Source organism: Arachis stenosperma, chromosome 8 (genome assembly GCF_014773155.1).
Source record: "Arachis stenosperma cultivar V10309 chromosome 8, arast.V10309.gnm1.PFL2, whole genome shotgun sequence".
Lineage (NCBI taxonomy): Eukaryota > Viridiplantae > Streptophyta > Magnoliopsida > Fabales > Fabaceae > Arachis > Arachis stenosperma.
The window spans coordinates 43,009,163-43,027,569 of NC_080384.1; the positions used below are offsets into that span (position 1 = coordinate 43,009,163).

Genomic DNA, 18,407 nt, shown 5'->3' on the forward strand with positions numbered 1-18,407 from the left:
ACTCCTGGTCACTAATAATTTAGAAATTAAAGAAAAAATATTTTCATCATGTATTTACCTAAATCACTAGAATATTACAAACTTTTATAGTACTCATAACATCTTTTAAGCCATTTTTTAAAATTATTTTGTATAGAATAAAATATATTTTTTAATTATTTTGTATGGAATAAAATATTTTCTTTCATTTCTAAATTATTATTGACTATGTAGAGTATTTTATTTAAAATTTGAGTACATGCATGTATTTACCTAAGTTATTATAACATTACAAATTTTTATAGTACTCCTAACATTTTTTAAGCTATTTTTTTAAATTGTTTTGCATAGGATAAAATATTTTTTGTACTATAATTTAAAAAAAATTTATTAAAAAAATTTATTAAAAAATATTCATGAACTATTAAAAATGGACAGAAAAGTATTGTATGGAATTCGAATTGATAGCTCATTAATATTTTAAAGAAGTCTCGTAATTAAATATTTTGTTAGTTTTTTTAACGTATGAAATAAAAATATATTTTTTTTAATTTTTAAATTATTAATTTTTTTAATAAATTTTTTTAAATAAATTATTATTTTTTTAACAGCATAATTCGAATTATACCATGAATTACTGTGTGTAATTCGAACCAAGCTGGTTCGAATTATGTGTGTGCGTGTGTTTGTGTATAATTCGAACCATGTTGGTTTGAATTCCATTTCTACATGATTCGAATTATATAGAAATGGAATTCAAACCAACATGGTTCGAATTATATAAAAATATGATTTGACTTATTGCTGAAACGATTTTCGCGGCGTATTTACGTTACATGATTCTTGACTTGGCTTATTAAGGTTTTTTACCCTATTTTTTATATACTATAATTAATTTATCAATAATTAATTTACCAAATATGATCTCATTCTAGTAAAAGTGTAAAACAATATTAGTAAAATAATAATACTCTATCATCTTGTTCCATTTTCAAAATTATAAAAGCATTAGAAACTACTTTATTAATAAAATTAACAAAATTTATATCTAAATATTACAAAATATTTAAAACTTATTAATAAAATTACCAAAATTTATAACTTGTTGTGGGCAACTCCTAAAATAGGAGAAAACCCTTCAAAAATTGGCGTATGCCACTTAATGCAACATGTACACGGTATTCTTTAGTAAAAGGCGAAAGAATAGTTCGCTTTGTACATAATGCGTGGCTGCGTGGTTTGGTGTTGTTGTCCACGCTGCTATTTCTAATGACTCTCATGTGAGAAGCATAAGTGACTTCATCGATGTGGGACCTGCTAAAAGACAAGCACATACATTGGTTTTTGCTGCAAAGTGTCAAAACTGTTGCCTTACTACAATTCATTTATCAGGCTTATAATTCCATGTTCTTAGAAAGGTATAATGTGATTTTCAAAATTCAGTTAAAAAAGCTTTCAATGGAAAATTGTGCCTGCCGCGACAACCCAATAAAAGAGTTGACAAAATATTCAACAATTAGTATTTGAAAGACAATCCATTATGAACGAGGTCAATATGATGCACTTCCTTTTTCTTTATTTCTCATGTCTTATTAAAAATTTTGGAAGATACCGTGTAAATTTTGCAATTTTGATATTCAAATTTAATTCCTTATTCTTACTACCTGCACGTTTGTCAAAATAGCTAGTGGTTCAAATTTTGTCTATGACAAAATTATTTTTAAAATTTAAAGATAAATTTTATCATAGTACTATTAAATCAGTTATGTTGTGTAGAACGGAGTATTAGACGTCAAAAATAACATAAACATAGACTTATATGACCAAAATGAGGATGTTTTGACAGATGAGTAACCATATATGTATAGCGAATAATGAAAGAAAATATGGGAGACTAGAATAACGTTTATTGTTAAAAAAATTAGTAAAGTCTCGCCTTAGATAGTTTAAACATATAAAAAAAATCGGTAAAAGATCTAGTTATACATAAGTGAGCAATTGAAAAAATTTTGGTCATACAAAAATACTAATATTTAATTATTTTTTTAAAAGTAATAGTTAATAGACGTGAAACTTATTAAAAACTAAATAAATAAAACAAAAAGCAAACAAAGACTCAATCAAAGGACCTATAATTAACCTCTCTTACACCTATAGCTGAATGTCAAATCCTCTCCTACTCAACTAGACACCTAGTTGCATCCGACAAATGAAGAAAAGGATAAAAATGGGTGTCTAATATCAAATAGAAAAAAAGAGAAAAAATGTGAAAATGATGATTGAGCAAGCATCCAATTGTCGAGAGGACACAAGTTAAGATATTCATAACCAAAAACAAAAGGCAAGAGAAATATTAACGCAGAAAAGTATCTGCTATGAAATACTTTAGGTGGTTAAATTAAACCACACACTCGCTTTCCCTTTCTACCATCCACAGCCCATGACATCCATGGATGTTTTAGCCAGGTCAAAATCCAGTGTGGAGCAAATATTGGCAATCTCCATAGAGAAGTTATTGATCAACAAGCAAACTACTACTAAAATTATAAGTTGGGAAATGGTCATATTTTTCAAGCGTAACAAAAAGGAACTCTTCACAAACACCAAGCTATCCTTTCTGAGTTACATACATCAGAAGTAAAAATACTGAATCTAACTATTAATCATCTTCATTTACTAACCTCGTTCACAAGAGTGGACTATGATAGAAACACAAAAAAAATAACCGTTAAACCGAAGAGAGAGAGAGAGAGAGAGAGAGAGAGAGAGAAGAGAAGGAGGGGAAAAAAAGAGAAAGAAAGGCATATCAACAATGGACATAACTTCTTCAGAACCATCAATAGTTTCCAAATTATTTCCAAGTGATAAATCTGCAGATAAGCTGAAATGCAGCATGTCTATTCAAGCATCATAAAGTAAAAGTTCATATTAAGACAAAATCGTCAACAAACACCAATAAATCTACAAGTACAGAAGACAATGACAACCCATTTCGACCATTCAAAACTGGCCACTGACCCAGTTTCTTCCATAACAACAACAACAAAATCCAAAGAGACAAAATGTAGGAAAATTGCTCTCACAATCAGGTGGCCTTTGCATTTCTGGTCTCTGTCTTCTCTGCCTTTGCTTCACTAGAACAACAGCCACCACCATGCTCATGATGATGATGATGGTGATGGTGGTGGTGGTGGTGGTGGTGATGATGATGACCCCCACTATGATGATGCTGATGCTGATGTGTCTGCTTCCCCTTGAGCTGCTTCCTCATGTCATAAGCATCCTCCCCATCTGCATAATACTTTGCTTCCACATCATGAATCTTGTAACCTAATGTCTCTGTGTACAAATTAAATGCAGCACGATTGCTCTTTCTGACATGTAGGGAGACATACTCAGCACCAAACACCTGTCACATTTGGTACCCACAATTCGCAATTCATATACTAAGCCCCTTCTATAAAGCACACATATACAACTTGATGATAACTACACTGACTAGTGATTACAAAAATTAGCATCTAATAAAAATGTTTGAACTTAAATGGCTTGCTAACTGAAGTCATAAAGAAAGGGAGAGAGAAAATTGGAAAAACATTTACTAAACCAACATTTAGAAAGCAAATATTTTTTGTCTTTGACAGTATTCACAAAGACGGTATGAAACAATCAACTATGTGTTGTTGTAACTCCGAAGGCGTTTTTCATAGTTCAACCTTTGGTCATCACCCTAAAGACCAACTAGCTTACCACCACACCTAACCCTTATTGGTTAGATATATACCCTTACAATATCTCTAATTTCATAATAACCAAACTTGTAACTACAGAGAAACCAAGCCCTGGCAAGCATTTTTTGAATTGCAAATGAAACCCAGAACTTGCTCACCGAAAACCAAACAGATTGACAGACAAGCTGAGGAAGAAAATAACTCCACTCGTGAGATTGCCAATAACATCAAGATAAACCCTTAAAAACATTTTTCTTTTTGTACGCAACCATTCAATTGCAAGAACTAACTCCTATAAGAAACCTGTAATTCAAATCTTCAACCTCCGAAAATCTTTTAACGGAAACAACAATTTGAGTAGCAAAATCGCTAATTAGATACCAAAGTGACATTCATTTCATTTTTCAACAATGAATAATTACAAAACTTCTTTTATGATTTTGCAAAGGAAAAACGACAAACCCCACATATAATGAAATCAAAGTAACAATTTGCAATTAAAATGGGGACGCGGATAGTAGTAGAAATATAAAATGCTTCTCTTATAGAAACCATGGCATAACTCAATTCCAGCAACTTCAGAAAGAAAGTCAGAAACTACAATATTCAGTAGCAAAGTGATTAATCAGATACCAAAGTGTCACTCATTTTTGTTTTCCACATTAGTTAATTACAATCGCTTTATTTTAGAATTTTGCAAAGGAATCAGCACAAAACCCCAAGAAGAATGAAATCAAGGTGACCATTCTGTAATTTAAATGGGGATAGTAGTAGAGACATAAAACAGAAACCATGAGTAACTCAATTCCAGCAATTTCAGAGCAGAAACAACATATCAAAGTGTCTCCAACATTAATTAGAGCATGTTTAGATTATTCCCCCAGTTTGATGCACCCGTAATCAATTATGGTGGATCAAAATCAATTATGTACATTTTCCCGTTAGCTAAAATTTATAATTGATTATGAGTTAAACTCAATTATACCATAATAAGTGAAATTTTATCAATTCTCCGAACATATATGATATATAACTTTTCTCTCAACAAAGTAAAGTAGAGCTTGTTAGAAGATAAATAATAACACAAAACAACGACTCAACAAAAGACACTCGACAAAAGACGGACTCAACAAAATAAAGACCTAATAGCAGTAATCAATTCAAAATGAGATCAATCCTACAAAAGTATAGAGAATTTCTTTCCTGTGATTTTGCAAGGGAATCACCACAAAATCGCAAAGAGAAGGAAATCGAAGGGAACAAAATCATAAGCAGTTGATAATAAGAAACTGGCCTGTTCCATGGCGTTCTGAGCAGCCGTCATGAGCTTGGTGGCAAGACCAAGCTTGCGGTGGGTGCGGAGGACGGCGAGGGAGGTGATGTGGCCGTGGCACTCGGAAGTCTCCTCTTCCATCTTGGCGAGGACGTAGCCGACGATGCGGCCGTTGTAGTCCTCGGCGACGTAGAGAAGCTGGGGCCAGGAGAGGATGTGATAGAGGTAGTATTTCATCTGGTAGTTCTCTGGCAGGCAGAAGAGGTTGCATGCCTGCATAGCCAGCAGGTCATCCACCGTTGCCTTCCTTATGCATACCATCGAGCCTCAAGCAAGGGTTAGGGACTTGGGATTCAACTTCCGACAAAAGTACCACTTTTGAGAGTGAGAGCTCTATTTGGGGCCGAACCTGCCTTATTGACCTAATTCACAATCAATAAATGGTGGAATCATTTCTTCCAATTTCACATTTGAATTATATTCATCTTTAAAATATTATTTTAGTTAAGTACTTCATTTTCTTCTACCAACATATTAGTTTAGTTTAGTCACATTTTAAAATGTCACCCAAAAAAAATCACATTTTAAAATCATCGCTTATGAGAAAAGGTGAGTCATTAAGTAAATCCATTAATCTCCGTGTCTTTTATGGCATGTATATTTCACGCGTCTCCTTAACAAATTTTTCAATCAATCAACATGTAAATATATAATTTTCTTTTTCAAAAGAATTTCGTTTCCTTTTTTGAATTCCTTCTGCGTTTTCTTGTCTTCTCTCTTCGATCTCTTTCGTGCATTTTTCTCTCCCTTCTCTTTCGCTATTTACGTAAGTTTCTCTCTCTGTTCTCTTTTTTTGTTTTTTTCGTTTTCCATTGTTTCTGAAATTAAGCTCTAAAATCATTTTAAAGATAATGAATGATTTAACTTCAGATTATCAGATGAATCAGAGCGAAGTAGATTTTGAATTTGAATCCAATGAAGTTCCTGAGGTGTGGTTTAATTCCAGTTAATAATTGAATTTGAATTTGAATTTAAATCCAGTTAGTAGTTTATAATTGTGTAGTTGAATAATGCGTGAACCTTATCTGTGAAATTTTCTGTTCATTATTCCCTTGTTTGAATTGAATATAATATACTAGTTCTAATGAATTTTTTGCATTTTATATCAGACATTCGAGTGTAAATCATAAATATTTAGGTATATTTCAGGAAAGTTTGGGTGTATTTACATTTTATGACTTTTCATCTCACTGAGAGTGAATTGTCTTATTATTTTAGTTCAATTGTTTTAGTTTCTGTTTAACGATGATTCATGAATATGATTTTTGTCAATTTTTATGATGATTTTATAGTTGTATTTACATTCTATAGTTTATGCTTATTTTAATATGGTATATTTTTTGTGTATTTTGCAGCTCCTCTGTGGTGTTTGTGAGCAGTTTGTTCTCCACATACAAGTGTCTTTCTCATACAAGTTTTCTCCTCCTTTTATTGTTTTGAATCCAATCAAGTGGCTTAGGTGTGGTTCAATTCAGAAGAAAAAAATGCAGCATTAGAGGAAATATTTTTCTGTACAAAAATACTATTTGTACACTAAAATCAGCTACCAATGTATTGATGTATAAATACATGTGTGGTTTAATTTATTTTCAATGTATATTTGTATTCCAGTATGTATTTTATACTGGTGGCTGACTTTGGTGGCTAATTTTAGTGTACACATAACATAAAACGAAAATATTTGGGTGTAACACGAAGATATTTGGGTGTATTTTAAAGAATTTTTGGTGTAGTTTTATTCTGATAAGTTCTGCATAATTTAAAACTCTTTCTCTTCCTCCTCCTCATCTTCTACTGCTTCTTTTTTTTTTCATCATCATCACCATCTTCTTCTTTTTTTCTTATTCATCTTTTTCTTTTTGTTTTACCTTCTCAAGTTTCTTCTTGTTTTACTCTCTTAATAAGAATAAAAACAAAAAATCAAACAAAGAAGAAGAAGAAACACATAATGCTCCAAAATTACTTGGAAAATTATGAACTTACATTCATTTAACTAAAAGAAAGAAAGAAATAAGGAAAAAAGAAGAAAAAAATACAGCATTAGAGGAAATATTTTTCTGTACAAAAATGCTATTTGTACACTAAAATCAACCACTAAAATCAGCCACCAATGTATTTGTGTATAAATACATGTGTGGTTTATTTTATTTTCAATGTATACTTGTATTTCAGTATGTATTTTATATTGATGGCTAACTTTGGTGGTTGATTTTAGTGTACACGTAGCATAACTCATTTCTGTATTTGCAGCAAATTTGGGTGTAAAACGAAGATATTTGGGTGTAACATGAAGATATTTGGGTGTATTTTTATTCTGATAAGTTCTGCGTAATTCAGAACCTACTTCTTCCTCATCCTCATCTTCTGCTGATTCTTTTTTTTTCATCATTATCATCATCATCTTCTTCTTCTTTTTCTTATTCATCTTTTTCTTTTTGTTTTATCTTCTCAAGTTTTTTCTTGTTTTACTCTCTTAACAAGAATAAAAACGAAAAAATCAAACAAAGAAGAAGAAGAAACATATAATGCTGCAAAATTACTTGGAAGAGGATGAACTTACATTCATTTAACTAAAAGAAAGAAAGAAATAAGAAAAAGAAGAAGAAGAAAAAAATGCAGCATTAGAAAAAATATTTTTCTGTACAAAAGTACTATTTGTACACTAAAATCAACCACCAATGTATTTGTGTATAAAATATGCGTGCTTTAATTTATTTTCAATGTATTATTTGTATTCCAATATGTATTTTATACTGATGACTAACTTTGGTAGTTGATTTTAGTGTATATGTAACATAACTTATTTCTGTATTTGCAGCAAATTTTGGTGTAAAACGAAGATATTTGAGTGTAACACGAAGATATTTTAGTGTAAAACGAAGATATTTGGGTGTATTTTTATTCTAATAAGTTCTGCATAATTCAGAACTCTTCATCTTCCTCCTCCTCATCTTCTGCTGTTCTTCTTTATCTTCTTATTTCATATTCTCATAATTTTTTGTTGAGAAAAAAATCAAACAAAAAAAAATACATAATGTTACAAAATCAAAAGAAGAAGGAGGAAAAACACGACGATGAAGATGAAACACGCGAAAAAAATGAGGAGAAACACAAAGAAAAAGGAGAGAAAGGAGAAGAAGAAGGAAGAAGAGGAGGAGGAGGAGAAACGCGAAGAAAAAATGAAAGTTATGATTTTCATCGAGGAAGAAGAAGAAGAGTCGTTCTTAATAGTGAGGGAGCGCTTTGAAAATGTGATGTGCGTGTTAACACACTTTTGTGAGTGAGTGTAGCTTCTGTCGAGTTTGACCCAACTTATAAGATTTGTAAACTAAAAAAACTTGTATGTGTAGCATGACTATAAATAAATTAGAAAAATTAAGAGAAAAAAATATTTGAGTTATCTAAATTAATAGATAAAAAAATAATAATTTTAGCTAAAAATTGAATAGAACGCCTTTTGTATAACAAACTACAATAATTAAAAAAAAAAAGATTTCTTCCAGAAAAGTATTTTTAAAGCTTACTCATTATTTTCTTGTAAATTACATATATGATATTATGAACAACAATTTGAAAAGTCTTGAAATAACGGAAGATTTTGATTTCTATAAAATAACAACGTTAATTAATAATGAAAAACCAACTATCTTAAATCTTATTTAGATGTAAATGCAGATAAATTTTTTGCTAAACAAAATACTTTCAAAAAATTATTTAATAAAAAAGTATATTATGAAAAATTCCAATTAGAAGTACCCATAAGAATAAAATCTACTAATGAAGAATTAGAAATAAAATTAATAAATGATGTAAAAAATCAATAAACAAAAAGAAAAAATAAAGATCATAAAAAAATTATCTAAAATAAATTGGATTCATATCAGTATCATATAAGTATTAATTAAACCTACCTAAATAACAACAAATTATGAGAATAATAGAATAATGTATATAGTAGTAAAAGAAACTTAAAAAATAAATATAATCATATCTATAACAACTTGAAAAGAACTTTTCTGGAGGTAAATAATCAAATTGACAATTATTAAATAATAGATTTATGTATATTACCAAGATAAAAAATAAGAACTTTTTGAAAGGTGTAACAACCGTTTCTCACTCCTTTTAAAAACAAAATTAAATTCAAAATGTAAAAATCAGTTAGGAAATAGATTTAGAATTTTAAATTAGGAATAGAAATTTAATAACAGCTCTTTTTTTCAATTTAAAATTATCCCAACTATCCTACCACCGAAAGTATATAAATAGGAGTACACCAATAGGTAGAAGATTACGCATGAGGTAACTTCTGAGTATGACTTTTGAAGCACGCGTGGGTAGTTACAACTACTACTACCATGCTCAAAACTATCTACTTAAGTCGAAATTTTGTAGAACGAGAACCCCAATTGCCTATCGTAACCTTCCTAGATACAAATACTTCAGCGTTCAGGAAGTGCTGAAGTGTTCGTATCTAGGAAGGTTACGACACGCAGTTGGAACTGCTTCAAGGGATCATACTCATAAGTTACTCTACGTCGTTTTCATCCGCTGTGTCATATTCCTCTAGAGATAGTATGAAAAAAGAAGGGATGAGAACTTAAAAAGTCTTTGTAAAAGTGTTATGTAATACCTCCATATCTATCATGAGCTCATATGCGGAATTTAAAAATCATATGACATGGCATGTATTATGAACCTTTCTTGTAAAAACGTAAAATAAAAATGATAATAACTTATAAAACATCAACATAATCATAACTTAATAAAATAACCTTAAAAATATAATTATAATCAAACTTTTTTTATAGTTCTCCTTTCTTAACTTGTAGCTTTTATGGAAGGGGTATTGAGCTCAAACCGGTATAAAAATGAGAGTCTCCTTCCCTTATCGAAGTTCTTATCTCGAATATTTTGGCGATTACCTTCCCTTACCGAAGAATCATCTCAATCGATCACTCTTTTTTTATATGGCAGAGTATATGCATGTACTCTCTAATTAAAGAGATATTAGTAACATAATTGCATAAATTAAAATATCATATTAAAGTACAAAAAATAGGACATATTAAATAATTGAATAAAACTTATAAAAAGATATGTACTCTCGACTCTAAAGAAATATTAATAATAGAATGGCATAAACTAAAAAATCATATATAAATACACATAATGAAAATATGGCATATTAAATAATTGAATAAAACTTATAAAAGGGTATGTACTCTCGATCCAAAAGGAATTTCAATAATATAATGGCATAAATTAAAAAATTATATAAATGCACATAATGAAAATATGGCATATTAAATAATTGAATAAAACTTATAAGAAGGAATGTACTAATGACTTAAGAGGACATGAATAACATAATGGGTAAACATGATCAATATGGATAAAGGAGAGGAAAAAGATAATTAATGACATAAGACACCGAAACATGATAACATGGATAGATGGTAAAAATAATAATAGAGCATAATACATACCAAACATAAAAGTAAAAAGCATAATTCTCTACTCATGTATTTGCAGAATATTTCTGTAGAGAGAGAAGGTGGAGGATTAGTGTTTGAAAGGGGTGATCTTTTACCTATTGATGTATCCCTATTTATATATTTTTTGTAAAAAGGTAACTGGTATAATTTTAAATTTAAAAGAAGGAACGTTATTAGATTCCTATCCATAGTCAAAATTCTAAACTCATCTCCTAACTGATTTTCAAATTTTAAATTTAATTTTGTTTCTAGAATGGGAAAGGGTGGTTATTACAAAAGGACAAACTACTTTATTTATTTTTTACTATTATAAAAAATAAATAAAGAAGTTTTTAAAATATGAGTAAAACATCACCCCAATTCCTTATAACAATTTTTATAAGTGAGACCCGCACCTTAACTTCAAGATTCCATCCTGACCCTCATCCACTTATTCCGTTAGACATTCTAGCCTCTCTATCAAATTTTTCATCAAATGGTAACGACAAAATTCTAACTATACCGTTAACTGCATATATGTCACTGTAAAATTTTGTTAGGACATATAGTCCCTACTGAGTCATCAAAACGGTTGTGTTTTGCCCACTCTCAAATCAATACCAGTTTTGCCTACTCCAACGGCTACTTCAATAACATCGTCTTTTTCTTTCTCTTTCATTCAAAACCTCTGCTTTCGATCCACTCACGCTTCTTCTTCCTCAAAATCTCCAGCTTTATCGTTTTCATTTACCCCAATTTGAACACTACCCATTCTAGGATTTTTTCTTGATCCAAGTACAAGAACCATGTAATTTTGTAGAACCTCAAATTCTGTAATGGATTCTGCGAAAATCAAAACTTCTACTGTTATTCCAGATACATCTGTCCCTCATCTTCTTTCACCGCTGTCGATACCTTTTAACCACCGCCGACCTAAGGTCTGGGAGGTGAGCTCTAGGTTCATGTCTCCGACAGTTTCTTCAACGGTGCAGCACCATCAGCAACTGAAAGTTGATTTCTCAAATTTCTCTTATGAGAATCACAGGCCTGTTGAGAATTCAGAAGCAGAAATTTCTCTGCAATGGAGATATGCCAATGGCAAAGCTGTTTGCCATAGAGACCACAGCCAAACCAAAATGCAAGTTCCTAATTGATGGAAACATGCATTGGAAAAGCTTTTTGTGGGATCAGAACAGAGGATCATACCACCGGTTTGGAAGATTTCAAAAATAGAGCACAAAGTGATGACTTACTTCAGTCAAGATGATGTCATTCCACCGTCAGTTATTCGCCGTCATTGCAACATCAAGTCGTCGTTGGTCCTTCGTCAACTGCTCCTCCAAGTGTGTTCTTAGGGTTTCATGTAATTGTTGGTGCGAATAGAGATGGTTGGAAAATCCTCTTCATATGATGCTGGAAAAGTGAAACGCTTCGTTTTGGGAGTGACGCAATCATCTTAACCACTCAACAGGGGGCGCTATGTGTCCTAACAAAATTGTACAACGACACATATGCAGCTAACGATACAATTAGAATTTTGCCATTACCATTTGACAGAAAATTTAACAAAAGAGTTAGAATATCTTGATTTTGTTAGAGTGCAGGTCATCACTTATAAAAATTGTTAGGGGATGGAGTGAGGTTTACTCTTAAAATATTTAAAATATCATATAATAGTTTTCAAAAAGAAGTAATGGAATTTGAGAGACAAATAAATTTTAGGTAATGACAATAAATAAAAGGCTAAAGTATATTTTTTATTCTTAAAATTTTTAAAAAGTTTAAAAATATTTTTAAGTTTTATTTTGTTTTAATTTTGTCTCAGAAGTTTTAATTTCGATTTGCATCAAATATATTCTTAAGAGCTAATTTTTTTAAAAGTTTAGGTTGAATTTAGCAATAATTTCACAAGAATAACTTTCAACACAAGCAAATAAGACACATATGTCATGCATTATTGCTGGATTGTTCCTAAATTTTCTAAAAATTTAGTTCTCAAGAGTATATTTGATGTAAATGAAAAGTTTCAAAAACAAAATTGAAACAAATTAAAACTTAGTAAAATTTTTAAAATTTTTAACAAACTTTAAAGACAAAAAATATACTTTACCCAATAAACAATTAATTGAAGAAAATTTTCAAAACTTATGTTGAGAAATATCTATTATTTGTATTTGAAAACATAATTTAATAAAAAAAAGAAATGAAGAAAGAAACAAAAGCTCTTCTTCTAAATTAATAGAATAACTATATCAAATATTAGATCATGCACTTAAAATTATAAAGCAAAAAATTCTTCATATAGAAAAAATAAAAAAATTGAAAATCTATCTATTTTTAGATAATTTTAAAAAATAAAATAATGATAAATAATATAAAAAGTCTTAAAATAAAAATAGTTAAAATATTGTTATCAGGGCAAAAGTAATACTTAAAAAAAAAAACAAAAATACTTTTTAATAAAAAAAAAACGCAAATCCAATATAGCATATAATCACCAAACAATCAAAATAAAACATCTTCTTATAAAAACAAATTTAATAACTTTGTGGTAAGAGTCACTTTTTTTATAAATCATATTAGTTTTTACAAATACTCTTATTCACTATCTTTACGGTTGTTAATGGAATATCAGCATGATATTAGATAAGATAAAAGATGAGTTTATTTGTTTTGGTGGAAAATAATAATAATTAATGAAACAATGCTATAGTATAATATGAAATTTTTGTGAAAAATAAAGATTGTTTCTTTTAGTAAAAAAGACACACAAAAAATTATTCTTTATAAATTTAATTAAAATTTTTATTTTTTACCCAATTTTATCCTTCATCAAATTTTTTTTTGAATTAATGTAAGATGAGAAGGATATATACTTATTTACACTTGATGATGAAAAGACAAATACAATGCCAATGAGTAATAGCTCAAATAACATAGTCTTTTCATGCTCAATTAAGAGGTTACGAATTTGAATATCCTATTTTTAGTAAAAAAAAAAAACAAATACAATCTTTTAAAAAAAAGCTCAACATAATAAAATTGAACTTATTACAAGGTAAATAATAACACAAAATAAAGGCTTAATTTAATAAAATAAAGATATACTCACTATTACACCTTTTCTAAACACCTAAACCTTCTCACAGTCTTTCGCACTTATAAAGGATTTGTGGATAACTTCTTGAACATCTATTTTTAGATTTCAAAAAATTCTTTTGTTCCTACTCATCATTAAGAGGAAGATTTATAAGTTTTGTCATTTGTCCAAATTTTGAAATACTCTGTAAATATTGGCAGCTAATTGCTCATTTTCTTTCATACTATCTCATTAAAATTTTTCACCAGTACATAAGAATCTGGTAAAGATCATTTACAAAACTCAACTCCTTCCAACACTCCAACTTCTCCTCACTCGTGTGAAATACCACATAAAAAGCACAATGAAAAGTATTTTTCAGCAAAATACTCTTTGCACACAACCACCGCACACCGACTAAATACCCATTTTGTTCCCTGAGATTCACGCGATTACCTATTTTAATCCCTGAAATTCAAAATTATCTATACTGGTCCTTCAGATTTAAGTTTAGGCACCAATGTGGTCCCTCGACTCTTTCCGATGATGACTAGGCAAACGGAGTGCTCAGATGACACCCTTCATGCCACATTGGATGATGGGTAAACGACGCCGTTTATCCTTGGCACCTAAAAAAGTCAGAAATATTATCATTTTGTATATAAAGGGAGAAGAAACAATGGAGACCCAAAATAAAGTATTCGTCTTTTTCTCTACCTTTACTATTCTTCATTTCTAACTTGTTTGGACAGCAAAGGTAAACAATGTCGTTTACTCATCATCTAGTGTGACAAGGAGGGTGCAATCTTCGTTTGCTTAGTCATCGTCGGAAAGAATTGAGGGACCATATTGGTGCCTAAACTTAAATCTAGAGGACCAATATGGGTAATTTTGAATTTCAGGAACCAAAATGAGTAATCGCATGAATCTTAGGGACCAAAATGGAGATTTAGTCACCGCACACCTTTGAAATAATTGATCTTCCTAAAGATAGCCTCCCTCACATAAGAATCAAACCTCTCGATACCTTTTCATAACCTACAAACTCCCACCTTACACTACCACTCCTCTATATCTCCACCATATCAAATTTCATAATTATCTCCGTTTTTTTAATCTCTACCACATCCACAATATCAACTTTATTACTAATTCAAAAGTTCTTTATCATGCTCTTCTAAAATTTCGAAGGATGGTGCAGGATCGGTGGCCTAATATCAGAGTTCATGAGATGAGTGGGTATGAGGCGATACTTATCCTAAAATTTCAAACTCCTATTTTGTTTTGTGCTAAAGAATTCACCTTCTGCCAATTTGATACCACCGCAAGCTACAACCAAACTTAGTTCCATCTCAACTCGTCATTCCATAATCTAACAGAGCCATCAAGTCTCGCCCTTGTCCCTTCTCCCTTCTCCCACCAAATTGAATATCTGTGTTTGGATTTTCTCTCTTCCAATCTGTCTTGGGCTTCTCTACAAAGAGATTTTCGCACCACGACGAGCACAAGTTTCTTCATGCTCCTAAAGTGTTTTTGGCTAAATCAGGACTCCATCAAACAATATTACAAGGGCTTGGGCTACTCATTCTCTCCTATAATTTTAAGATTCTGTTTAGTTAGTTCTTCCAATTTCACTTTTACTGGAGACACATCTGATGCTCTTTAACAATCCTGGGAGCAGATTTTCCAGAAGGAAAAGTCTAGAAGGTCAACAACTTTTGTATTTTGTGGCTAGCACTTAACTATCAAAAGAAAACTGAATAATCTCTCACTATTGAATGTAATCTCACACTATTAAAAATACTATTAATGATTGTTACAAAACACAAAAATTGCTGGTTCTAACACTCCCCTTTGCAGAATTGTGATAATAATAAGAAAATCACGACTCATTTAAAATCTCGTAGAGTTACTATTCTGCCTTTCTGCCTTTCTGCCTTATATCCTCGTCCCGATCCTCCACCGGCAATTCAGCCACCGGGTCTACCCCCTTCATCTCATTCCCCAGTATAAGTATCGCCTCATACCCACCCATCTCATGAACTCTGATATTAGGCCACCGATCCTGCAGCATCCTTCGAAATTTTTAAAAGTCTATCGGCTCAAGCGAGCTGCCAATGAGACCTTTTGTAGTGTTGAGTAAACTTCCTTAGCAGTCGTCATTGACAACGCTCTTGCCGCATAGACCTTCCACCTAGCCTCTTTGAACATCATTATTGTTCTTCAGTTGCCTCCTCCCATCCAAATCCTCACCTGCCCTCACTGGCTCACTCTCTCATTTCTTGACCCAACATCACTCACCACATTTGTCTTGTTATCCCCTATACCTAGCTTCATCAACAATCAGTCTTCTTTCCAATAAGCTCATGTGATTCATTTCTGCTATCCCTTTGTTGTGTAACTGATAAAGACAAATATATATAGTTTTTCCTCCTTTAACTTCCCAGATAAGTAGATATCATTGATCCTACCCCTTCTATTTGAACAATTGAAACAACTTTTTTTGTGTGACACCTTCCGAGAGATTGTCCACAAAGATCGTGAGAGAAATCGTCTCCAACCGTCTGAATTCTTCCTTAGTCCATACCCTAGGGTCCTGTTGCCTCTATCGACACTCCCAATCTCATTCCCTCTCTACCAGTGCTGATAAATATGGAACAAAGAGTCTCCGTCTAAAAGAAAGGGAATTTGCGAAGGTTTGAGGAAAAAAGTTAGAGTAAATACAATGTTTTTTTCTTGCTACCAATATTTTAAAAATTAAGTATTTAAATACTATTGTTTTAAAATATATTAAAGTTATTTTTATGTTTTTGTCAAATTTTTAATCTACACCTCAATCAATTGTTAATGGTTTGGTTTATATAGCAAAACTTAGGGCAAATGGCAGTATTAAGCCAGCTTGCATGAGAATTTACGTGATTAAGCCAAACGAAAAAATGAGACATGAATCAACTAAAAGCATGTTTCTATATAATTCGAATCAAATTCTTTTGAACTAAAAATCTTAGTAATTCGAATCAACCATGTTCGAATTAGTGAGGGAGTTTGCAGTGTGAATAGTTTGAATCACACTGATTCAAACTATGTAAGGAGAAGTTCAAATCACCTCGATTCGAATTAGTCATGGGGAGTTCGAATCTATCTTATTCGAATGATGTGTATGTAATTCGAATTGGGCTATTTCGAATTAAGAAGCCCCAGACGTGTATAAATATGGTGTGAACGTGAATTGAGTTCATTTGAGTGAGACTAAATGGCTAGTGAGGAGAGTTTTGTAGTGTTGGTGCATTATAGAGGGTCGATTAAAAGAAAGACACGCTCCGGTGTGAAGTTTACTGATAAAAATTCTCTGAGTATTTTTATGAGACTAACGACGAGATTCGATGACTTCTTGAATTCTATAATATAGAAACTTGGGCCGCAAGGCGTGAAACGAGTTCAGAAGTTATTCTACCGCATTTTGATCTCAGTGCTTAGAGATGACGTGAAGTACGATTCTTTTGTTATAGGGAGTGACGAGGATTTGTAGGTCCTGTTCCATTGTCATTGCCAGTTTCGCGAGTTCAGAGCACCTGAGCTGTTGGCAAAGTTGGTTGATGTGGTATCTAGCTTGGGAGGTTCGAACCGGAATATCCAAACTCTAGGAACCGTAGCCGGTTCTAGCTCGAGACCCGTTGGTGCATGTTCGTCTGTGCCCGTGAATGCACCTAGGGAGGAGCCTGTCGCGTCCCCGTCGTTCGTCGTTGATCTCAACTGCAGTGGTGGCTGAGAGGTTGGAATCGTGGAGAGGGTGCCGATTTCTTTGCAGTGTGGGACACTGGCTGAGATCGATGATGCATTGCTGGATGATGATGTGGAGCTTGACCTCATTGCTGATGATAGTGGCGATGACATTGTAGCGAGTAACCTAGCTGGGGCTAGTGGTGGTTCTAACTCTGGGACTCAGCAGTACCCTCCGCACTTTTCTTCTTTGGACTTGGATGCCATGAGACAGGAGGGGGTTCCTGCGGAACCCACTGAATTTGGTGCTAGAGATACCCAGGGGACTGGGGGTCTTACAAAGTTTCAAGTTGGTCAGCAGTTTCAGGATAAAGAGGAGGATGTGTTAAGCGTGAAGACGTATAGCATCCGAAGCCAGGTACAGTACAAAGTGGTGGAGTCTGATTATCGCCGGTACGTAGGAAAGTGTTCTGAGTTTGGAAACGGGTGCACATGGTTGATTAGGCTAAGTCTCCGACAGCGCAAAGGTATTTAGGAGGTAAAACGGTACAACGAACCTCATACTTGTCTCGCAACGTCGATCTCGATCACAGGAATCTTGATTATCAGGTGATCTCGGCCTTCATTATGCCGATGGTTAGAGCTGATGCATCCGTGTGTATCAAGATACTGCTGAATGCGACGGAGGCACACTTTGAGTTCATGCCAACTTATAGGAGGGTCTGGTTGGCCAAGCAGAAGGCCACCGCCCATATTCTCCAGATTATCGACCTTATTCTTGTACTGCTGCCATGTAAGACATATCGTTAATTATTTAACTTTGACCTCACAGTGGGACTACATTGAAACTAAATAAAAATTTTTTGAATTCAAATAGGACATTTTAAACCTTAAAGACCAAAACAGAATTACACTTAAACATAGAGGACTAATTTAATACTCTATCCTTTCTTTGTTTTTTAGTTTATTCTTATTTTGACTATACAAAATTGGATGTATACCATCGATGTATTTTTTGGGAGATTCCCACTTTTTGCTATGCTGTTCTATTTTGGACATCCTTATATTTTATTTTTCATTGATTAATG

General features: G+C 32.1%; 2 protein-coding genes and 1 non-coding gene across 3 annotated transcripts; 1 reads left to right on the forward strand and 2 right to left on the reverse strand.

Moving 5' to 3' along the window:
- Positions 1-1,093: 1,093 nt before the first annotated feature.
- On the reverse strand, positions 1,094-1,211 carry LOC130947059 (U5 spliceosomal RNA). Its single transcript, XR_009072471.1, has one exon. It is a non-coding gene; the product is annotated as a U5 spliceosomal RNA (small nuclear RNA).
- Positions 1,212-2,785: 1,574 nt separating this feature from the next.
- On the reverse strand, positions 2,786-5,429 carry LOC130946010 (N-terminal acetyltransferase A complex catalytic subunit NAA10). The gene is made up of 2 exons (XM_057874694.1): positions 5,005-5,429; positions 2,786-3,388 (listed from the first exon to the last, which is right to left on the reverse strand). The coding sequence occupies exons 1-2, from the start codon at positions 5,302-5,304 to the stop codon at positions 3,065-3,067; spliced, it is 624 nt and encodes a 207-aa protein (XP_057730677.1). The 5' UTR covers positions 5,305-5,429; the 3' UTR covers positions 2,786-3,064.
- An 11,423-nt stretch (positions 5,430-16,852) lies between these two features.
- Positions 16,853-18,129, forward strand: LOC130946020 (uncharacterized). The gene is made up of 5 exons (XM_057874703.1): positions 16,853-16,952; positions 17,070-17,124; positions 17,167-17,296; positions 17,408-17,737; positions 17,824-18,129. Exons 1-5 carry the CDS (start codon positions 16,853-16,855, stop codon positions 18,127-18,129), a joined length of 921 nt encoding a protein of 306 aa, XP_057730686.1.
- Positions 18,130-18,407: the final 278 nt, after the last annotated feature.